General features: G+C 39.2%; 1 protein-coding gene across 11 annotated transcripts in view; it reads left to right on the top strand.

The window, feature by feature from the left end:
• LOC135098722 (uncharacterized) overlaps nt 1-24,609 on the top strand; it is a 103,233-nt gene that overhangs the window by 68,304 nt on the left and 10,320 nt on the right. For 10 of the 11 annotated variants that reach the window (XR_010267307.1, XR_010267305.1, XR_010267304.1 and 7 more), the window contains exons 2-5: nt 2,430-2,591; nt 4,238-4,319; nt 23,159-23,349; nt 23,543-23,683. Coding sequence is in view for 1 of the 11 variants with exons in the window: in XM_064001107.1 (XP_063857177.1) it covers nt 2,550-2,591; nt 4,238-4,319; nt 23,159-23,349; nt 23,543-23,683 (456 nt within the window). In the remaining 10 variants the exon portion in view is untranslated. Of the gene's footprint in view, nt 1-353; nt 440-2,429; nt 2,592-4,237; nt 4,320-23,158; nt 23,350-23,542; nt 23,684-24,609 lie in introns of those variants that run through there. The other variant, XR_010267303.1, reaches the window with a different exon arrangement.

Here is a 24,609-nt window from a genome sequence, read left to right as displayed (position 1 = left end):
AAGAGATGACGGGAAGGAGCTGCTGCCGGTGATATAATTAATCTAAGTTTCAATGAGCTGTTGTCGTAGGTTACCACAATGATAGATAAGCGCTTGATAGTTTTGATAAGTATCCCTTGACAGGAAATATTTCAGGAACACTTGCTAATGTTATGAGAGGACAGAGTTGATCGATGCGGCCGTTCTCTCGTCATAACCAGGGATGATTAGTGTTATACGACTCTTATATACTTTGATTTTCGTGTGTCAGTGCGTCATGCTGGTCATCTTGTTAAGTAGCTTGGGTGAAGCTGAGTGAGGAATGAGTCTGCAGCGTAGGATTACTGAGACTGACGTGGCTTGGTTGAAGCGAAGTGTGGTGTCCTCCGTTGTGTGCTGTGGTCAGGTGTTCTTTGATGTGTGCTTGTCGTGGTGGTGTGTGGTGTGGTGGTGTACTGAGGTATAGTGGGGCCGAGATCTGGTGTAAGTGTGGTGTGGTGTGACTAAGGTGTTGTGGGTTTATGTGTAGTGTGGCGTGTGGTGTGGTGAGGCCTAGACTTGCTTCAGGTTTGGTGTGGCTGAGGTATTGTGGGGTGTGGTACGTGGTGGTGTGACAGGTTGTGTGGTGTGTGGTGTGGTGTGACTGTTGTGTGGTTCGTGGTGTGACAGGTGAATGCAGATGAACAGCACAGTGCATTGACACACTCCCTGTAGTACATGAAATTTCACTAAACCTGTCATTATACTTCATGAGATTTATGAGTCCATCCTTTGAGTGGCATTGTGTCCACTTATGCACCATTGTATTGCATGGGTGGAGTTTGTTAGCCTGATTGATCACACAGCATGGGAGGACAGAGGTGGGAGGGTAAGGCAAGGGAGGGGAGCAGAGGGGATAAGAGGAAGCTAAGCTAGGATGTGATTAGGGCATCTTGTATATACATATTTCCTTGGCCCTGCATCTCCTCTTATTTTTGGGGGGCTGTTACTGACAATAACTACATTATTCACTTAGGTAATGGCAGGAAAAATTTGTTGTGACGTGCATGACAGGGTAGGTTTAAGTCAAATTATTTAAGTTTATTTAACTTATAGTAAAAAATAATTATTTAAATCAAAATTAAATATACTGTATTCAAAATTATTGAAATGTTACATTGGGTCAAATATCTAATGATTTAAATTGTATATATATATATATATATATATATATATATATATATATATATATATATATATATATATATATATATATATATATATATATATATATATATATATATTTTTTTTTTTTTTTTTTTTTTTTTTTACTATACTTTTATGTTTGATTGGAGTTCCACTTCTTTTTCTTTGTATTTATGTATAGTTACTTTAACCTAACAGATCTGATTAAGCTATGATTTTTATGTGAAAAACTCCTCTTGGGTAATGTATATTAAAGTACAGTTTCATTTAACATTGGCCAAGTTTGATACAAGAAAATGGCCTCATAAGACTGAAACAAATAGTTACTGGAACAACCCCTAAACCCCTAAAGGACAGGAACATTCCTCATGGACACCCCTCCAACCTGGGCTGGTTTTGACAATTCAGTGAAAATAGGTCATGTTCCATCAATTTCTCAACTCTGCTTTGACCAACTACTTAACATGTAATAGCATCACACTTATCAATTCTTCCTCTTCAATCTTCTGCCACCGTGAACTTTGGAAAATTTGAAATTAAGGCCACAAAATGCAGGTCAACTATAGAAGCCACCTGCCTCTACATTGCATCAACTATAGACACCATCCACCCTATAAGGGTTAAACCAGTAAAGTGCCTGGAAGGCGATTGACGAGCGAAGCTGTCAGTAATGAAACAGTGGAGCACCCTGCAGATTGTGCACTTGACTAATATTCAGATCACTCTAGCAAAAAACATTGCAAGAGTCGAATGGTTGTGCTATTTACTGTTGGATAGGAAATTTCGTTTTGTGTTTATTGGTGTCCACTTTTGTTGAGACAAACAAAAGTTGATGAAAACCTGCAAAAACTGAAGTTTGGTTTACAAAATCCCAATTTTTACACACTTCTACTTTTTACAAGTTACCCTTTGACTTCAGCCAATAGAAGAGATGAAAGCTATATTATATAAAATTGATAGAGTTGTGCTGTCATATGGTGCAAATTTTGTTACAATCGGCTATGTTGTTGAAGAGATATTAGTGTTTGAAGAGTGTTATAGTTGAGCTGGGCTGGATCAGGCAGCTCAAAATGAAACAACAATCTCCTTAGAAAACTTTGCTTTTGCCTGTAATAAAAGAATTGATTTATATAAAAAATCTGATGTAAATCAAATAAATAGATTTTTTATTTTATTCGTTTTAAATCATGATTTTATTCAACTCTTGTACAAATATGTTTTGTTACTTTTGTTATGTTAGTTTTAACTGCAATGTTGCTTTCAAGGGACAAGAATGTACAGCAAGAACTTGCAGAACTCGGACAGAAGTGAATTACCGGATCTGAACACCTGAGTAGGTAAAGAAGCACAGCTGCACAAGCAAAGAAGAAACACTACTACCATGAATGCCCAAGACTTGTATGACAATGTGCTGCAGGGAAGAGAGCGTAAGTCATTTCAGTTCAGTGATGATAACTTCTCACCCAAGTCTAACCTGGCTGTGTCCCCACACTACACCACCCTCTCTGGCACTCCATGCCGATGACTCACTCTCCTCCAGTACTTGTGACACGCCTCGGTCCAGCCTCTTTGACTCAACTGAATTTTCAATCAGCTTATCGCCAGACAACCATGGTTCCAACTGTGGGCACATTTATCCCATAGAACGATCACATTCAGAAATGGGTGCCAGTACTGTGGAGACCAAACTCAGGAAACTGGATCCACTCAGGTCATCCTCTGACCCATAGATGAATTGTTGCCACTCGGAAACTCATGTCTCTATAATGAAGGCTTTAAACAAAAGTTATAAATGTGAAGAGAATCTCACTGGTGACTTCTCCAAGGCTCTGTTGCTTCCTATCCTTGAGATTGGGAAACACCCAGACCTTCAGTCTATAAGTGTTCATACTCTAGCTGATGTTATTAAGGGCAAGTACAATGATAAACTTGCCTCCTGCAGAATTATTGACCGTAGGTACCCGTATGAATATGACGGAGGGCACATAAAGGGGGCAGAATTGCGGCACTTGCCAGAGTTAGTGACTCAGAACCCAAGAGCTAAGAAAGGTGTTTCACTTATGCCACTATAAGGCCTTCCTTGAGCTTATTTCATTATTTTCCCTATATCATTCTCTCCATCTTATGTTCTACAGTCCCTCCTTTCTAATGCATGAGGCTTGCATTGCTCAAACTAAACTTTTTATTGGGCTTATTAGAAATTAGGTCATTTATTGTTTAATTGTGTTATTTTACTGAGGATGTTTAATATTTTCATGTCATTCATCCATTAACAAACCTTTTTATTGGCTTTATTAGAGATTAGGTAATTTTATTTAATTGTGTTATTTGACTGAGGTTGTTTAATATTTTCATGTCCTTCATTCCTTCCTGTCAAATTCATTAACCTTGCAATGTTCAGACAACACTTGTATAGTGTGAATACTTTGGTATTTTTTGTTTTGTTTTACTGAGATTGTTTAATATTTTTATATCATCCACAAATTCACAAAACTTGCAATACTTAAACAAAACCTCTAATCTGTGGATTGGAGATCAGGCATTCTGTTCTGTCTTACTGTGTTCTGTTTTACTTATATAATCTGTGGATTGGAGATCAGGCATTCTGTTCTGTCTTACTGTGTTCTGTTTTACATATATAATCTGTGGATTGGAGATCAGGCATTCTGTTCTGTCTTACTGCGTTCTGTTTTACTTATTTAATCTGTGGATTGGAGATCAGGCATTCTGTTCTGTCTTACTGTGTTCTGTTTTACTTATATAATCTGTGGATTGGAGATCAGGCATTCTGTTCTGTCTTACTGCGTTCTGTTTTACTTATTTAATCTGTGGATTGGAGATCAGGCATTCTGTTCTGTCTTACTGTGTTCTGTTTTACTTATATAATCTGTGGATTGGAGATCAGGCATTCTGTTCTGTCTTACTGTGTTCTGTTTTACTTATTTTCATATGTCCTGTCAAATTTGTGAGACTCACAATACTCAAACAAAATTTGCAATGTATGGATTGCAGATTAGGTATTTTATTCTTTTTCATTGTGTTCTGTTTCACTAAGATTATTTAATATTTTCAGCCCAAGAGTGACACCACCATTGATGAGAAACCCGAGGACAACCTCTGGCTACAACTGGGCTTTACTGTGGACTCTGAGACAGGTAAGCTTTGGGGATCATTAGCTTTAGTCATCAATACTTAATTAGCATTGGTGAAAACTAGTGTGCATTCTTTCATTTATTTTTAAGAGGTGGCCATTTCTGTGATAGTGGTGCCTTAAGCTGACTAATGTTCTTTTATGTAGAGAGACAAGAATATGATGTACTATCTAACAATTTAATATTGTCTTAGCTAAGTAAATGCTCACAATTGGCCAGTTATAAAGACCTGGCCATTTCTGCAACAGTAGCATCTCATGTTGACTGAAGTTTTACCATCTTAGAGAGAGAAAAAAAAAGGATGCATTCATTGTGTAGCTATTCATATATTAGCTGACACTGTGCCTCCATGATAAAGTGGGTCGTGTACTTGACTACGAATCTGTGGGCCCTGATTTGAATCAGGGCTGGGGCAGTTGATGCATAGTTCACCCATTTGTCATCCTTTGGATTGGTTGGTAAAGACTACCTGGGGAAGCATGGGGAAGGTAAACTATGGAAAATTGAATATCCCTTACCTCTGTGTCCTTGGGTAAGGGATATAATCCATCTCAGTTTCAGTGGTGTACACGGAGATGAGGTCATGTGCAGCTATAACTTGTGCTCCCAATTTTACCTTGACCTCAAATGTATGCTCATGAATGCCTGTTTATGTCTGTGATGCACAGTTGCAGGGTCTTTTAATTAGAATGAGTATGGTATGGTCTCGTGGAATGTCAGTTCACCTATTAATGCTTAGATTTCTTCATAAATACCTCTTCTAGTGTCTCAGGCACATTGACAATCTGCTGAAGATATTGGTAATGCTCCATACTCTTGGATATCTTGGTGTTGAAGGTTTGGATCAAGGCATAAGCTAGCTAACTCTCTCTCTCTCTCTCTCTCTCTCTCTCTCTCTCTCTCTCTCTCTCTCTCTCTCTCTCTCTCTCTCTCTCTCTCTCTCTCTCTCTCTCTCTCTCTCTCTCTCTCTCTCTCTCTTGCTTTCATTAATGATTCATGATTCAGTCCTGCAGAAAGAGTGAAGTCTGTGCTGCTTGGCAGATGCAGATGACAAGGTTGATCTTAACTTAGTATTTTGGAAAGGGAGGATTGGCTTGGTTTGATGCTGAAATTGGCTGCTCCTGGCTTGTTCCTTACTCCTGATAGAATGAGCCAATTTGAAGTCTGGTATTCCTTCCATCACTACATTAAAATCTACTTCCTCATTCTCTTCTTTGCTTTCTCATGGTGAACTGCTGGAGACATTTGATTCTCCTTTGTTGTAAGGAGAGCTGTAGCCTCTGTATGGGAGACATTAAAGAAAGTATCCACTTTCAGTGGCTTCATATCCATAGTCTGAGTGTAACATTCTGGAGTGATATGTGGTGAAAAGATCCTTCTCTTGATCTGATCCTTAATGCAGCATCTGTTTGTGCATTCATGACAGTTCTCCATTCATCACTAATAAACATGACCTCTTCTTTGTTTCACAGATATCCCTCTTACATATGATGCTCTTCACACCATCTGTCCATTTAATTTCTGGTTCTCTTCTCAGCCTTACACCTCACACATCCTCACCACTTAGCCCTGTTCTTCCTCTCAGCATGCCCAAACCATTAGTGATAGGTGGTATAAAGCCCCTCAAATTGTTTGGGACTGGAATTGCTTATGGTCCTGATGTCCAAGGCACTGCACTTTATACCTCATGGTAGAAATATTTGTCCCACCTTCAGATATATTTTTCAAGTGTTTTTCTGATGCTCCAAAGGGAAGGCATGTTATTGTCATTACACTTTCTGCTCTACTCAGTCAGCCTATTCTCTTTCCACACCAGTTATCCTTCACACTTCATTGTTCACAACTGACTCATTATTCAATCCTTATGTGTTACTCCAGACATACTCTTCAGATATCTCATCTCAATGACATTCATTTTCCCTCTCTCCTTGGTTTCCGAGTCTCATGTTTCAGTTTCATTAAATATAGTCACCACTAATACCCCATCCTAAAAGTTTTCTTTGCATTTATTGGAGGTAAAATACATCCATATATATATACAGTTTTCAATCTTCCCCACACCTTTCTTGCATCATTCATTCTAATTTTCATTCATGCACATATTCTTCCATCCACAGCAACTTACAAACCTAAGCTGCTTAAAACAGGCTACTTCATATGGTCTTAATCACCTGTATCTTCCCACCTGGTTGGCATCCTCCTTGAAGAGGGTAGCCAGGTCAAGACACATACAACATGCCTTGTCTTATTGTAGAAACAAAAATACTGAAGAGAAATTCCCTCTCCTTTCACTGCACCCCTCTCAGTTACCTTTTCTAAAAGAAGCAGTATTTTTTTCAAGGTAGCTGTTAAGTGTACAGTGAGGCTGTATCTTCCTGCCACAGAAGGGAATCTTGACTATAACCAACAGAAATGAGCAGATAACATGATCGGGTTTTGCACAACATTGCACAATGAGGTTGCTGCTTTATGTGTCTTCCTACCACAGAAGGGAATCTTGACTATAACTAATGGAAATGAGCAGATGAAATGATTGGGTTTAGCACAGCAGTGCACAATGAGGTTGCTGCTTCATTATGATGGCACACTTTGCCTTATGATTACTAGTTATCTCCATATATATTATATGAATGTGAAATAGCCAGAACTTCAGCCAGCTTGAAGTACAGTTCCCTCTACTTCCATGTTCATCACTTAGCATTGCCAGTGTGTGAATTGTCTGCTGTGAACCACTGCACCTGATTCGACTTACATCCAAGACACGTTCCACTCGTTATGAGTAAGAGGGAGGGTGATGGAGGGATTGATGAGATTTGTCTGAGGTATGAGTGAAAGCAGGTGGTTCACAACATTGGCAGTGCTAAGTGATGAACATGGAAGTGGAGGGGACTGTACTGATTTGAAAATTATATGAAATTTCATGCACAGTGTTATCTCGTAAGGAAACAGTATTGTACTTCACTCTAGCAGCATTGCATTTGCCTCATATGCCCCACCACTAAGTCATCCTTGGTAACCTGCCAGGAGGAGGCAGTAGACACCTGCCGAAACGATAATTACTCCCAGTGAGGTCTAAAGCACTGTTCAGGGGGTGCTGTGAACTTATCATTAAACCCAGCTGTGACCTCACTGAATGTTTCCCTTTGTGTCTCACAACACAAGGGGGCAGTCACAGCCTGCCCTCTAAAGACAACTCTCTTCCTCCACACAAAACTACAAGCACCTAATAACACACACACCCTTCACCCAAAAATTTTAAAATCATGGCGACTCCTACACCAGCCTCAGAGTCCCCATCTGGGGAGGGGACCATAAATGTCCCCAGGTCGGACTGCCTTTCTGTCGACGACCCTAAGTGTCTTGACACCCCCCTCAACTTTTTCTTCATTAACTTCTGCAACATTCGCAGTCTAAGATCTAATTTTCAATCTGTAGAACACCACCTCTCCTCTTCTAAACCTAATCTTCTTTTCCTCACTGAAACTCAGGTGTCTGAGGCAACTGACAGTAGCCCCTTTTCTGTTCCCTCCTACTTTCTCTATCCTCATTTTCGATCCAAAGCTGGATGCTGCATTTATGTGCGCAATGACTTAACCTGCTCTCGTGCCCACGCTCTTGAATCTTCCGAGTTTTCCACCATCTGGCTACGACTACAGAGTCATTCTCATACTAAATTTATCTGTGCTGTATACCTCTCTCCTAACTCCTCTGATTATAAGAAATTCTTTGACTACTTAACTTCCAAAGTGGAGCACATTCTGACCCTCTTCCCTTTTGCAGAGATCTCCATTCTTGAAGACTTCAATGTTCACCACCAGCTTTGGCTTTCCTCTCCCTTCACTGACCATCCTGGTGAACTAGCCTACAACTTTGCTATCCTCCATGACCTAGAGCAATTGGTGCGACAACCTACTCGTATTCCTGACCGTCTTGGAGATACGTCCAACATTCTTGACCTTTTCCTGACCTCTAATCCTTCTTCTTATGCTGTCACCCTTTCTTCTCCGTTGGGCTCCTCCGATCACAATCTCATATCTTTATCTTGTCCTATCACTCCAATCCCTCCTCAGGATCCCCCTAAGCGAAGGTGTCTGGCGTTTTGCCTCTGCTAGTTGGGGGGACCTGAGGAGGTATTTTGCTGATTTTCCTTGGAATGACTACTGCTTCCGTGTCAGAGACCCGTCTTTGTGTGCTGAGCTCATAACAGAGGTGATAGCGTCTGGCATGGAGGCGTACATTCCTCACTCTTTTTCTCGTCCTAAACCTTCTAAACCTTGGTTTAACACAGCTTGTTCTCGTGCTATACATGATAGAGAGGTGGCCTACAAAAGGTACTTAAGCCTTCCATCACCAGAATCTCATGCACTTTATATTTCTGCCCGGAACCATGCCAAGTCTGTTCTCCAACTAGCCAAAAACTCCTTCATTAACAGAAAATGTCAAAACCTTTCAAGATCTAACTCCCCTCGTGATTTCTGGCATCTAGCCAAAAATATCTCCAATAACTTTGCTTCTTCTTCTTTCCCTCCTCTACTTCAACCAGATGGCACCACTGCTATCACATCTATTTTTAAAGCTGAACTCTTTGCTCAAACCTTTGCTAAAAACTCTACCTTGGACGATTCTGGGCTTGTTCCTCCCTCTCCTCCACCCTCTGACTACTTCATGCTACCTATTAAAATTCTTCGCAATGATGTTTTCCATGCCCTTGCTGGCCTAAACCCTCGGAAGGCTTATGGACCTGATGGGGTCCCTCCTATTGTTCTCCGAAACTGTGCCTCCGTGCTTGCACCTTGCCTAGTCAAACTCTTTCAGCTCTGTCTGTCAACATCTACCTTTCCTTCTTGCTGGAAGTTTGCCTACATTCAACCTGTTCCTAAAAAGGGTGACTGCTCTAATCCCTCAAACTACTGTCCTATTGCTTTAATTTCCTGCTTATCTAAAGTTTTTGAATCTATCCTCAACAGGAAGATTCTTAAACATCTATCACTTCACAACCTTCTATCTGATCGCCAGTATGGGTTCCGTCAAGGCCGCTCTACTGGTGATCTTCTAGCTTTCCTTACTGAGTCTTGGTCATCCTCTTTTAGAGATTTTGGTGAAACTTTTGCTGTTGCCTTGGACATATCAAAAGCCTTTGATAGAGTCTGGCACAAAGCTTTGATTTCCAAACTACCCTCTTACGGTTTCTATCCTTCTCTCTGTAATTTCATCTCAAGTTTCCTTTCTGACCGTTCTATTGCTGCTGTGGTAGACGGTCACTGTTCTTCTCCTAAATCTATTAACAGTGGTGTTCCTCAGGGTTCTGTCCTGTCACCCACTCTCTTCTTATTATTCATTAATGATCTTCTAAACCAAACTTCTTGTCCTATCCACTCCTACGCTGATGATACCACCCTGCACTTTTCCACGTCTTTTCATAGACATCCAACCTTTCAGGAGGTAAACATATCACGCAGGGAAGCCACAGAACGCCTGACTTCTGATCTTTCTAAAATTTCTGATTGGGGCAGAGCAAACTTGGTATTGTTCAATGCCTCAAAAACTCAATTCCTCCATCTATCAACTCGACACAACCTTCCAGACAACTATCCCCTCTTCTTCAATGACACTCAACTGTCCCCCTCTTCTACACTGAACATCCTCGGTCTGTCTTTTACTTATAATCTGAACTGGAAACTTCACATCTCATCTCTAGCTAAAACAGCTTCTATGAAGTTAGGTGTTCTGAGACGTCTCCGCCAGTTTTTCTCACCCCCTCAGCTGCTAACTCTGTACAAGGGCCTTATCCGTCCATGTATGGAGTATGCTTCACATGTCTGGGGGGGTTCCACTCATACTACTCTTCTAGACAGGGTGGAATCAAAAGCTTTTCGTCTCATCAACTCCTCTCCTCTAACTGACTGTCTTCAGCCTCTCTCTCACCGCCGCAATGTTGCATCTCTAGCTGTCTTCTACCGCTATTTTCATGCTCACTGCTCTTTTGATCTTGCTAACTGCATGCCTCCCCTCCTTCCACGGCCTCACTGCACAAGACTTTCTTCTTTTTCTCACCCCTATTCTGTCCACCTCTCTAACGCAAGAGTTAACCAGTATTCTCAATCATTCATCCCTTTCTCTGGTAAACTCTGGAACTCCCTGCCTGCTTCTGTATTTCCACCTTCCTATGACTTGAATTCCTTCAAGAGGGAGGTTTCAAGACACTTATCCACCAATTTTTGACCACTGCTTTGACCCTTTTATGGGACTGGCATTTTAGTGGGCATTTTTTTTTATTAGATTTTTGTTGCCCTTGGCCAGTATCCTTCCTACATAAAAAAAAAAAAAAAACCTTGGTAACCTGTAAGATATTAACCACCCATCACTGTGGATTAGCCAGCACGTCTTGCTGGTAGAGAATGCGTAAACTGATCAGTGAGTGGAAGTATCAGTCAGTGGCAGTGTTACCATGTTCAATTACCTGCTCTTGGCAGAATCACTGTGACAGCATTGGTGAAACAGAGCATAATAAGGTTAGGAAAGTAGGTTAGGAAAGACTAAGATTTACAGGCTAAAACATGAGGAAATTAATGCTTGTGGATGTAAAAATAAGTATGTTTGGAGGTGCTCAGTCTTGGCTACCTTAAGGGAGACATCAGCCTGATATAGAGATAGATAGGAAGGAAAATATATTTGTTATCTAAGACTAAGATGCAGAATAAGATATGGGAGAATGCTTGTGTGTGCAATTGTAAATATGTTTATAAACATGGTGTTGCTTTTTTCTTCTTTTTTTTCTTTTTTTTTTTTTAAGGAGGATCTAAACTTGATATATAGGTAGATAGAAAGGACAAAGCCAATTTTGATTTTTCATTTCAGTATGTTCATGAGTGCAGTTTATTTAATAAAAAGGAGATTCTTATCTGCCTTATCTCAGGGTGATAGAAATGACAGAGCCATTCTGACTTGTCTGCATAGTACATACATAAGTACATATGATCAAATAGAATATGATTTATCTCCTTATTGCAGGAGTCTTTGTTAACTCATATACAGAACGGTTCATATGTTTTGTCCTTTCCTCCTCGTTAATCTCAGCTTTATTTCTCACCACCTCTCAGTCCCTGGCTTCACTCTGCTACCTGTCCCTCACTGTGCTATGTCCAGGTGGTGTGGGATAAGCAGTTTCATTATACAATGACTCATTACTGTCTTGTCACTGGCTGGTATAAGGAAGGAAATGCACATAAAAATTTTGAATATGGAAAGAAAGGAAGAAAAAAAACTATGGCCATATAATAAGTACTCTACCAGTAAATGATAATGTAGCTGGAATAGGTTATTAAGGTTGAGATTATTTGAACCTTGGATCATCTATCATTATTTCATGAGCTTGAGGACAAAGGTGAGACTATCACCTTTGTGCAGCTGACCACAATTATTAGTGTACACTGAAGTCTTGTATCACCTGTTGTGGTAACTGAGAGAGAGAGAGAGAGAGAGAGAGAGAGAGAGAGAGAGAGAGAGATTACAATCACAGAAAATACTTCAGTGTATCAGGAAAGATTTCAGTGTTCAAAAACACAGCACTAGCATATGATATATAATGCCACATACATAAAATACAAAAATATATAGTACTATATATTAAAGGTGCAGGGCTGTGAATCCTGAGGGGTGGAGAGGGTGTGGTGTGTTGTAGTGTTAATAAACAGGCATTGTGGAGGGTGCTGTGGGTGACAATAGGAGCTGCCACTCCTCAGGTGGAGACAGCAGCAGCAGCTGCCTAGCCCATCCAGGGATTGGCCCTTTGTGTTACCTTTGTCCACCACCACCACACCACAAATTCCATAGCAAGTTTTTAAAATGTTCATGTTTTTTATAATAAGTTCACAGATGCCATGCATTGTTAAAACAGAATAATGGTGATGCTATTTAACAAAAACTAGTACATCTAAATATTTTAATAATGCAGACTCAGTATAGCATGGATAGATGGACAAAATGGGTCTTGGGATAGTTATATGTAAGGTTCATAACTGTATGGATATATAAATTCATTTTCTTTTTAATTGTTCTTTAATATTAAATGAAAATAATAAATACAGAGTAGTTATAGTTTGTCAAGAAATTGATAAGGCAGGTATGTTGCTAAGGAATTAGAGTTAGCAAACGTATGCAACATTAAGTGTAGCATAAGTGGTTTTCTGGAGGGAGTGACAGGTGATAAATGAAGGACTCTTAGATAATGAATTTCAATAAGGACTTCCATTTGGCCACTGTAAAAGGGGTCACAGAAAAAAAATCCAGGAGGTTCAATACTTGATTAAAGTGAGTTTGATAACCTGACTTCACTGAGATTAATGGTTAGCAGGTTATTAACTTGTAGCCAGGATGGACTCTTGGACTCCCCCCCCATCACAGCAGGTCTCCAGGGCTATTTTATCTCACTTGGCTTGACCTTCAGCATTTCACCATGTGCAGTATTACAGTACATTGATGAAATACTCAGAATGGGAGAGGAGTCCTTTTCTTGTACAGTGAAGCTAAATATTGCATTGCATTTACACACAGCTAGATGAAGGGAGGACAGCAACAGCATATCTATTGGCCCTTATCAGGCTGTTTGTGATAAGCTACAGATGTTATCTAATAAAAATGAGACATTTAATAGTAAAAACTTCATACTATATCAAGTTCTTTCTTATATATTCTTTTTAACATTTTTTATTGCTATCACAAGTAATATTGCTTTAGCTGTACATGGAGTCATTAGTAAAGAGATGCTTAACCATTGTACCTCCAGTAGAGATATACAAGATTGTTGTTAAGTTGTAGTTACCAATTAAGGTGCTTGAGTGTGAGGGAAAGGGATAAAGGGGATATGGCCATGAAAGGAAGGAATGCAGGGATGAGAATACATTAAGGCTCTTCTCCCATTGCTATTTCCAGAGTATGTTTCTAAGGAATAGGCGTCAGGTCTGGACAGATAGATAGATAGATAGATAGATATTTAAATAGATGTAGCTGTAAACCTAAGTTACAGATTTAATCCAGCTAAGAATATGAGGATTATTAAAAGGATGCCATTTATTGAAACATATTTCCATTATCAACATCTTTTCTCTCTATAATGGGAATGCACCATTGTTTCCAGTGTGGCTGGATTACCATGTACCTCTTTCAATACATTACCCATATTGAGGCAGCTGCTGTCCTGAGAGAGAGAGAGAGAGAGAGAGAGAGAGAGAGAGAGAGAGAGAGAGAGAGAGAGAGAGAGAGAGAGAGAGAGAGAGAGTCTGGCAAAGGGAGAGGGAGGGGAGAGTGGCAGGTTGGGTTAGGGCATTTGGTAAGCGATGGGCAGGCACCATTAATCATGAGAGTGTTCATGACAGACGCTGGAGGGAGTCGCTGCTTATTTTTTCTGGCACTTGGGCTGTTTGGTAAATTTTAGTTCCATTTCAATTTGTTTAATTCTATATTGGAAATGCAGTATTGAGGCTCAGATTGTGGTTCTTTATTGTGCTTTGGTCTTATGGTTGCTTATGAAGAGTAGACTTGTTTTTATTAATAATATTAAATATTTTATGGAAGTACTTGGCTCTATATTAATTTTTATATGTAGTTACTATGCTTTTTGAATTATGCAATATGATTACTTATGAATATCAAGATAATTTTTATATGTCTTGAATTTTTATGCATCAAAGATAAAAGGCAAAAGCAAAAATTAAAAGAAAAATTATTATTAAATATTTTTTGTTGGATTTTCCAAGGAAGAGATTTGTTTGCCTCTTTCCTATAAAGTTACCATTATATCATACAGTTAATGCTATTTATATGGCATCAAGATATCTCTTGTGCAGACCATCCTCTTAGCAGGGATGTGCAAGGAGAATATGACTTAGTATTATAATGATTCCATTTCTGACAGATGCAGGGTACATTGGTTAAGTTGTCAGTGCAGTTTGAATGGGGAAGGGAAAGATAACGGATGGTTGAGGAAAGGATGGTGGTAAGACTGTGGAAAGAGAGTGTGTCTGGCCACTATTATCTTTCCATTTCTGACAGACACAGGGTACATTGGTTAAGCTCTCAGTGTAGCTTACTCTGGGATGCGAAAGACAATGGATGTGTTGAGGAAAGGATGATGATAAGGCTGTGTGTGGAAGGTTGGGCTGAGGGGGCAATGTGGGTGTGTGGCAGCGCGTCATTAGGACCCTGCCTTGCTCCTCACACCTGTCACTTTGTCCTTACATCAGCCATTATTTGGAGCCATTTCAGTCATGTTGGGAAGAGGTGGGACAATGTCAGAAGCAAAAGGTGGTGGTAATATTTTTCTCTACTATTTGCTCTGTCTTCACTTGGGCTTGACAAGAAAGGAATTTCTTCTTAAAGTTTTCAATTATGTGCATTTCCTATGCATTCTTGTCTTGCATTCTTAAATTTATGCCTTGTATTTCTGTACTTATTTGTATTTTTCATCATGGCCTTTAACTTGTGTGTAATGAATAAGTAAAATCTTCACTAAAAAGGCTGAAGGACAGAGAGCTTCATCATAGATTATAAAAATGTTGTGCACATGAATTATTAGTTTTCCCCCAAAAGGTAGCATGCTGAAGGATAGAAAGCTTCATCATATATTATAAGAATGTTGTGCACAGTATTTGATCATGAGAGAAGGTTGTAGGGGAAGGAAGGTAGTCACCAGGGAGACAAAGACTGTGGTTGTAGTAGGTGGTCAGAATTTTGTGGCTTATGATTAATGGATTTTGGATTTTATACCCATAGCCACAGAGGCTCACGGGTAGTAGGGAGCCACCTTAAGGAATGTGACCATCTTTTCTTTGGTGGGGGAGGGAATGGTAATGTTCACTCAGCAATTCCCACACAAGTCATGATGGGAGCTTATTGCTACTACACCATATTGCTTACTTAACTCTAGAAATATAAGATAATGAGTAATATTGTTGTTAAAAGAGATAGTTAAATAAATTAGTGGATGAAAGGTGGGTATTTTTTTCATCTTGAAAGGCAAGGAGAATACATTTAGTTGAAGTTTTATACTTCAGTAAGTAGGATTGTACAGGAAGGTGTGATGTCTTCTTGGTATGATATATGTTCCCTGATAACTGCTAAGAATTCATATTTTTTTTTATTTAGTTGCAGTAATATGCAAAGTTTGAATCACTTTTGTGTCTGTATTTATAGTTATTCTTTTTTCATGTCCCCATTATTATCTCCTCTTCTACTCTACTCCTCCAGATATATTAACATTTCTTTGTGAGAAGCTGTATTTGTTATATCATTCAAGCATCTCACCGTCCTCGGCTTTTCTTGGATTCTCTCAAATATGAAGCCTTCGTTCGTGTGTGTGTGTGTGTGTGTGTGTCTGTGTGTGTGTGTGTGTGTGTGAGTGTGTGTGTGTGTGTGTGTGTGTGTGTGTGAGTGTGTGTGCGTGTGTCTTGATGAGTGGGCCAAGGGAGGGACATCAGGCTCCCAGCAGGACTCTCAGCTGCCTAGACTCAGGGACTTTTACCACCACCAGTCTTCTTGGTCCCATGTTCATTTGTGTTGTCTTGCATCTTTCTACTTTCATCCTCCTGTCTGCCTGCCTCTGTCTCTCAGTAGTCTGCCAACTCCCCCCCACCTCTCTCTCTCTCTCTCTCTCTCTCTCTCTCTCTCTCTCTCTCTCTCTCTCTCTCTCTCTCTCTCTCTCTCTCTCTCTCTCTCTCTCTCTCTCTCTCTCTCTCTCTCTCTCTCTCTCTCTCTCTCTCTCTCTCTCTCTCTCTCTCTCTCTTATTTCTCCAGCAAATTGCACCATATCAGATACTGTACTTTATAAATCTAATGGAAAATTGAAGAGTTTATGTATTGTATATATTTGTCTCTTATTTCAGACTAGTAAAGTTTTGTGTGTGTGTGTGTGTGTGTGTGTGTGTGTGTGTTTAGGTAAGGATTAAGTGCTGTGGTGGTGTGGACACCAGATAGCTCCTTGCTGTCCTAAACATGCAGATTAGTTGCTTTTTTTTTCAGTACATTTTTTTCATGATTTGGCAAAGTTACTGTGTTGGAACCCTAAGACAAGAAAGAGGTGTATAACTGGCTGTCTTAAAGGTGAAACTCTCCAAGCTCTTGAGGATTGTGTCACCCATACAGATCACCTCTGTTGAAAGTGACCTTGTGCACACCCTCACATTTACCACAACTCCTCCCAGAACAAAGAGCTTGAATTAGCCACTAAATGTGGTGAACCCTTATAGGATGAAGTCAGCTATTTTTACAGATCATATGGCATCTCTTCTGTAAAAATTCATTTTCTAATGTTAATTTATTGGTGAGTTACAGTCTTTTTTATTTTTTGTTTATTTATTTATTTATTTTTTGGGGGGAATATAAATGTGTCATACTCATGTTGAATATGCAATAGATGAAAGAAGTTATTTCTTAATGATATTATTTTATTGATGCAACACAATATGGTTTTGAAGAATATAATATGTCATACTCTTGTTACTGTCTTTGCATAAGCCTTAATTTTCATCTTTTTTACTTGTATGGGTCATGTGGAAACTAATATTATATATATATATATATATATATATATATATATATATATATATATATATATATATATATATATATATATATATATATATATATATATATATATATATATATATATATATATATATGTTAACTAAATTGCTACTTGTCTTACTTTTTAACTAGGAACTAAGATTAGATATGTTCACTAAATTGCTACTTGTTGGTGTTTACTGTCTCATCACAAGTTGTAACTTTTCATCTTTTTGGTCATAGAAATCACAGGGGAACTAGGACTAGACATGTTAACTAAATTGCTACCTGATAACCTTTATCATGTGTTTGCAAGTCTTGATATTTCATCTTGTTACTCACATCAGTCACTTGGGAACTAAGATTAGATTATGCTCACTAAATTGCCTTGGAAGCATAAATCATTCCATCTCAGCAAACTGTTAGTGTGAAGATTAACATACATGAAGATGAGAGTTGTGGGCTTATGAGTTAGTTGTTTACTCTTGATGTTGGGAGAAATTAAACACACAAAAATTGTTATGGCTATAAGATTCATTATTATTTGTAAGAAAGAGTTAAATGAGTCAGCTCGTAATTCAGATCTGTTAGATAATCTGACTGAAGCTCTTTTTTTCTGTTGAGCTTTTTTTAAAAATAGCAATGAAGCAGGTTTAAAAAGTCTTCATTGAATCTCCTTTAGTCATTAGAGAGAAAAGGAATGGTAAATACTAAATATGCAAAGGTAAATGCTATAAGAGTTGACTGATGCTAGTAGGTAAATGATATACTGGTCGTACTCCTCAGTTTAAAATGAAGTAGCAATATATATATATATATATATATATATATATATATATATATATATATATATATATATATATATATATATATATATATATATATATATATATATATATATATATATATACAGCAAGTGTTTCAATGAATCATGGAGTGTGCTACTTGTGTTATGCTCAATCCGTGCTCAAAACTGACAAGTCACCAATATTTTGGATACCAGCACCATCCTGAATTGTCATCCTCAGTCCTTGTCATGGTTGTTTTCCCTGCATCATCCTGACTCCCAGAATGAAGTGTAGGACTGTCACACTGCCTTAACATGGCACACTTGTGTTAGGTAGCCTTTTAACACCTCCATGTATTTGTATCATGATGGGAGGCCAACGCTTCTGCAGGTATGAATGAAGGAATTAGTGAGTTCTGGGCCAGGCAAGCAACATGCTGTGAATGAGGGTGATAGGTGGGAATATTTAGGAATGTTTCATATATGGACTGTCATGTGCAGACCTGATTTTTTGCTGCTTCCCTTGTTTTCTTATGTTCTTATGTTAACATATTCATAGTTCATCACCAAAGTATTTGCCCAAAAATATGTTAAGTAACACAATAAAATAAAATGCTTTGACTGAATTATAATGCAGTGTTACTTTTCATCACTACTTTTATGTAATATTACCATTTAATAATGTATGAGTTATTGTACCAGTAAAGTAAGTAGGTGTGAGGAGATGCTGGGTGATGAGGGCAAGTGCAGGAGGATGTGTAGTGTGTGTGTTAATGGAAAGGGTTGGGGTGGAAGACACTTGTAGCCATGCAAAAAGGGTGGTGACAGGAGGCCAGCACCTGTACCGTCACTGATTGATGGAGGGAAAGGAGTGGAGTGGGGTGGGAGATGAGTGTGATAAGAGATGCATTAAGGAGATGGAAGATTGTCAGGAGGTGTAATTACATGGCAGTTGGTTGGCAGTCATCTGTAGGGACAGCAAGATAATTTAGGGACAGTACTGTTTATTCTTCAGCAATTATTTTTGTATAGCAAAGATTATGTAATAGATAACCAATGTTATATCACTTTTATTGCAAATGCTTCCCATTCAAAACTGGCCCTGTATTATGTAATTGTTCAATAGAAAATATGTGAAAATAGCTTTGTATTGGAAATTATTCAAAATGATCTATAAAAAGGATCTTTAGTAATGGAAACATAGGTACATTCACTGATACTCAGTGTATGCATTTGCTGAAAGGTCACAGATTCATAATATTAAAAACTCATTAATACTGGAGCTAATGAGTGGTTGAAAGAAGACAAGAATATTCATAATAATATGCATATATAAGAGTTTAAAGATTCACAGTATTAAAAACTCATTAATGTTGGGTGTGTGGGTGAAGGTGGGAGACAAGGGGAGGGAGGCATGGGCAGGTGGGGAAGATAAGGAGCAAGGGCAGGTAGAGAGGGCAGGGTGGGGAAGCAAGGACATCCTGCTGGTTGTGACCATTACTCTCATGCTGGTCTTCCCATCTCTGAGAGCAGCTCTGACAAAGCAAAAAGTAATTTCCTTTTCAAAGACAAATCCATATTTATTTGTTTCCTGAAGGAGACTTTTTAGGATGATATTTACTTGAGGTTTGTGGTGCATGCTTCAATTTTGCCATGAAAGAAATATTGTCACAAGTAGGTAAGCTGAAATTCATCTAATGGCCATTATATGTAATTTCTTTCCAACTACTTACTATTTCAGATATAAAACAGCATCAAAAGAAACTTACCAGGCCTATTCCTGTGAATGCCTATCTGGTAGATTCTATATCTGATATAAAATAATATTATTAGCCTTACTTTTAAACTTACTGTAAATACTATGAAGTGTTTGAGAAGGTTACTGAGGTTACTGCCATGGAAATTGTCAAGTATAATGTCATACTTTAATCTGTGTAAAGGGCAAGGAAAATGCAGGAAGCCCACATACATTATGTGAGGTGGCTGAGCATTGTGTACCCCTGATGGTGGCTTATATCTCTGGTAACCTTTATGACCAGAGGAAGGAGGAGGGTTGGTAGACTGTTGTGGGCTTGTAGGGGTCTCCTCAGTGTTGCTTCCTCCTGTTTTTTTGTACTCTATTTTTTTTTTAGAGATTTTGTTAAGAGTGCTTTCATATGGTTGATCTGTCCATCTGTTTATTTTAACAATTTATTTTTTCTGTCTTTCTATCTGTTTCTGTTTCTCCCTATCTGTCTCTCTGTCTGCTTCTAAATATCTGCCTACCTGTACTACTAAAAAGATAAAAAAAAAAAAATGTTGAATGTCAATATTGCATGTTTTTTCAAAACACTGAAGAATAGCCAATATCTTAATAGATATAAAATAATTTTCCCTACATAAGGCTCTATAAGAAACAATGGCAGCTACTCTTTATTCATTCCTTGAGTTACTTTTCCCCAGTGGCCATAGAGCTACAGCACGGAGGTGGAGGTGATGCTGTAGAAGTGAGCTGAATGTGGTGTGTAACATTGGCTTAGAGGTGATCAGCCTTTGGAGAGGGGCCGTAGCTGCCTCCCATATAGGGACTAATTGAGTTCTGGGGAGGCGGGTCTGGCTGGCCTCTGTGAGACAATTGGACAGTTGGAGATTATGGTGGGAGATGCCTGGATGTGCCCTATAGATGTTTGTATGGTTGTCTCCTTCCAAAGGTCCCTTAAAGTTGTGTACACTCTGTAGGAGGTATTTCTTACCTTATCGAATCATGAAAATTTGCTTTCATTAATCTCACCTGTCAAAGTCACTGCTATGGAATGTCTGCCACTACACTGAACAATGTGGGCCGGGCTGCCACATGTAGAATGATTTTTGTCTTGCCCTAAATTTAAGATCCGTACTTGGAGAAATGTTTAAGTGAAACTTTGAGCCAGAAACTGAAAGAGAATGAAAGGTGATGAAAAATATCCACTGCTTAGTAGAGTTTGAAGGAAAAAATGATACAGTAAAATCCCTCTTATCCGGCATCAATGGGACCGCTGACATGCCGGATACTTGAATAGAAGTGAAATTATGCCCACAATCACCACCCTACACTCACGCATCTTACTATAACAAAGATCAGCTGATCGCCGTGCCGCGCGTCGCCACCCGCGCTGCCACCTCACACTCACCAACACAGTTGTAGCATTGGGCCTGTAATTGTGACTCCTTCTGATCTTTTCAAGCTGAACCACTCGTATAACACTTTGTCCATCATTTCACCATGATGATACTGCAGTGTGTGACGATTTTCCACTGCCTTTGGGGTGTCGGTGGCTTTCATGTAATCCCGCAACTTTTTCGTTTGGGATTTAATGTCATAAATAGTTGATGAGCCCACACCATATTCCGCCATTAGTTGCTGTCTGCTTTCACCTCTCTCTAATCATCGACAAATTTCTACCTTCTGCTTAAGTGTAAGCACAACACACTTCCTCTTTTCTACAACTTTAGGTATGATGAAGGCGTCAGGTGATAAACAGTGCACATGCGGGACTGAGTCACTGAGTAAACACAGTGCAGTGGACCACAGGTGGTGCGAAGCAGTGTGCTCTGGTGGCGAGGGGACAAAGTATGCCTCACGCGGGAATTTTAATCAATTTTATGAGTACACATTGATTTTTTTATAGATTTTAAGGCTCGGGGAAAAATGTGCCGGATACTTGAAGCTGCCGGATACTTGAATGCCGGATGACAGGGATTTTACTGTATTAGGGGTTGGCCTGGTGGCGCCCATGCTGGGAGGGGGTGCATTTCGGGCATTGCAGCGGGATATTGGCAGCAGCATTATGTGATGGGATATCCGGCTGGCGTTAGTCAACCCTTGCAAATCCAACCCTTCGTGGTATTCCTTCTCCCCCCTCATTAGGTCTCCTCCTGTTCCCCCCCATGAAAGTGTAGTGGCCCCCAGGCTTGGAGGAGTGCCTTTGTTACACCATTTGGCCAAGTTTCCTGTTGGGTGCACAGCCATATTGGTAGGTTGGCTGATCAGGCACCACCTGTCTGGTGTGAGGCTCTGCCCCTCCTCCCCATGTGTAGTTGCAGTGGTGGTTGTGACAGCGGTGGTAGTGGTGGTAACACAGTGGTCATATGGTGGTGCTCGCATGGCGTTTGGTGGCTCAAGAACTGTGAGATAGTGATCTGTGTAATACTCCAGCAAGTTTCTTGTTATAATCCTGTAATCAAAGGGCTTTTCACAACACAGTGAAGTGAATAGATGAGTACCCTGTTGTGGTTACATTAGCAACTTTTTGTATGTGTCATTGTATGAAGGACTGTGCCAGTAGTCAGTAACCTTGAAATGTTATTGAGGAATCTGCTGCACACACATTGTTATGACTTATGACTGAGTAAGTATTTAATGGTATAGTGATAGCATGGTTTCTTATCTTCACAAGACACACATGTGAGGTGGTGTACTCTTGGCAGCAGTGCAGCAACACACAGGACAAGAGATTTTTGGGAAAATGTTATGTCTTGTGTAGCTGTGGTGTAGCACTTTGAGAGTTGGCTTATATCAAGACTGAAGGATATTATTTTATCCTTGCAAGTACAGTAGTGTGCTACAGTATTTTGTGCAATAATTGCCAATGGCTGTTATATATCTAGACCACGGTGATCTGTAGCTCAGTGAAGGCTTATTGATTTGAGCTTTTCTTTTCCAAGTAAGAAAAATATTTAGGCTTGGTGGTGGCCATAGAGTGGAATCATTAATCATAATGGGATCATTGAAGGAGTGGGGACAGAGGGCAGGTAGACCTAGGTGGCAGCAGGCTCACTAATGCTTCCTGGCCAGGCAGGAGGCCTCCCTCCACCCACCATCAAGGATCACAAATTACTAGAGGTACTGGTAACACTGAGGAACAGTTATGAGTCCTGAGAAATTACTGCTGTGATGAAAATATAGGGTGTGTACTGCTTTACATAATGTGTAGTGTGTGTGTGTGTGTGTGTGTGTGTGTGTGTGTGTGTGTGTGTGTGTGTATAGACACATTTTGTTTATATTTTCAATGATGAAGATTGTGAGTGTTTTGGTTGAGGTTTCATGGATGACTATAATTGCTCTGAACATGAAGGGAACATTATATCCTTTATGTAGTTGTAATGGTTGCCATGTGATATATGTTTTTACAGTTTATTTATATACATAAACCATGTATGCTTTCTTTTTAGTATATATACATAACATATTTAAGCATTAACTGTTGTTGAAAACCAGGCAAGCTATATTCATCATTTATTCATGAATAGTTCTTATTGTAAGATTTTTAAAGCATATTTGGATCAAATTTTATCATAAGAGCTTTAATGTTTTAGGCACCAATATATTATTGTTTATCTGATGACCCCCACAAGTTGGTGATGGGAAAAACAAACCACAGCATCATAGGTTGTAGCTTTGTACATCAAATTTGTTACAAGAATTACAGAAAGAGTGTTGACAGTATTTGTGTAATTACTGTTCATCCTTTGCTTGCAGGTGAGCATTTACTGTCTCCTGAGAAAAACATCAGCGGAGGAGACGTGACCCTTGACTCTGTGTCTCCTCTCAACTCTCCGTCCTTCACCCTCAATGAGACAGTACCAGACTTCAATCTTGACTTCAACCTTGATGAAGCCTTGAAATTTGTTGGACTGAACTGTTCTGAGACTGGGGAAACTGTCTGGAAGGTGAGCTGTCTATTTTGCAGTAGATATTACCATTAGGAGATAATAGATTACTTATTAGTCCATTGGCTATTATGACTTTGCCTTATACTGAAGGAAATTGCCTGGTTGGATGACTGGAATATACTCATTTAAAAGGATGTTAATGCACAGTCAGTGAAGAGCTTGGTCAGAAGCTATGAAAGTGTTATCTCAGCCCTCAGAGCCTGAACCCACCTCTGACAACAAGGAAAGCCCTGGTAAGGAGGAGGAGGACAGCTTAGACACCTTGAACGACACCCTGGACGATATGATCCAGGCCTCCCAGCTTCATCCTCAACACCTGCGCTCACTACAGGTAAGTGTCTGCCTCTCCTGTGCATGGTCATCCAGAATATAAGAATGGGAGGAAAGGAGATCATAAAAGACCAGCTGACCCACACAAAGTGGCTCCTGGTCAGTTCAGGGCAGTATGAGGTTCTTCCCTGTCTGAGCACCAGTGTAATATGTCATTTAGAAATTAAATATTTTTTCCATGGTTTGTTGAAAAAGAAGGGAATTGCAATGTGATATTAAATATAAATATTCCAGAATAAGCATTTTCTCATGCGTTAAGCCTGTATGGCAGACTGAACCAATTTAAGGTTATTACAAAGCTAGCTCAAATAAAAAGCACAGCCATTCCATCTCAAATTTTTAACTGGTGCTTTTTTGGGAGAGAACACCAAGATTTATTTATTTATTTATTTTTTAATTATTTATTTTTTTTACTTTTTTGTGCATTTGACTTGGCTTTATATTCGTATGCCAAGACAAGAAAAAAAACAAGTAAATAAATATAGATCAACAGATGCAAACAGTATACGGTACTCGCAGAGAATGGTGACGATAAATGAAATGACCAGGACATACAGGAATAAAACAAATGGTACAAGATAATGATCTGCTGTGGTGCAAGTGGATGATCAATCAGGTGTGCTGAAAACTAGACAGGTTTATATTTTGTTTTCTGTCTTAAGTATTTAGTAATTTGATGTTTTACTTTTCTGAACCTTATTCTGTAGACCTTTGTTGTGGTAAACGATCTGTTATTAATGTCCATATGTTGAAGAACACTTCTTTTCTTGATAATCACTTATGATGTGGCCACAAACAAAATTCCTTCTTTCTGATCTGTCCACTGTAAGTCCCTTGACATTGACACTCAACATTCACACTTGACATTCACACACTCAGTCTCAGGTAGTAATTTTGCCATACCAGCATCAAAAGTGAATTAATATT

This window comes from Scylla paramamosain, unplaced genomic scaffold, assembly GCF_035594125.1.
Source record: "Scylla paramamosain isolate STU-SP2022 unplaced genomic scaffold, ASM3559412v1 Contig77, whole genome shotgun sequence".
Lineage (NCBI taxonomy): Eukaryota > Metazoa > Arthropoda > Malacostraca > Decapoda > Portunidae > Scylla > Scylla paramamosain.
The sequence above is the reverse complement of the archived record's forward strand: the minus strand, read 5'-3'. Positions and strand labels throughout refer to the sequence as shown.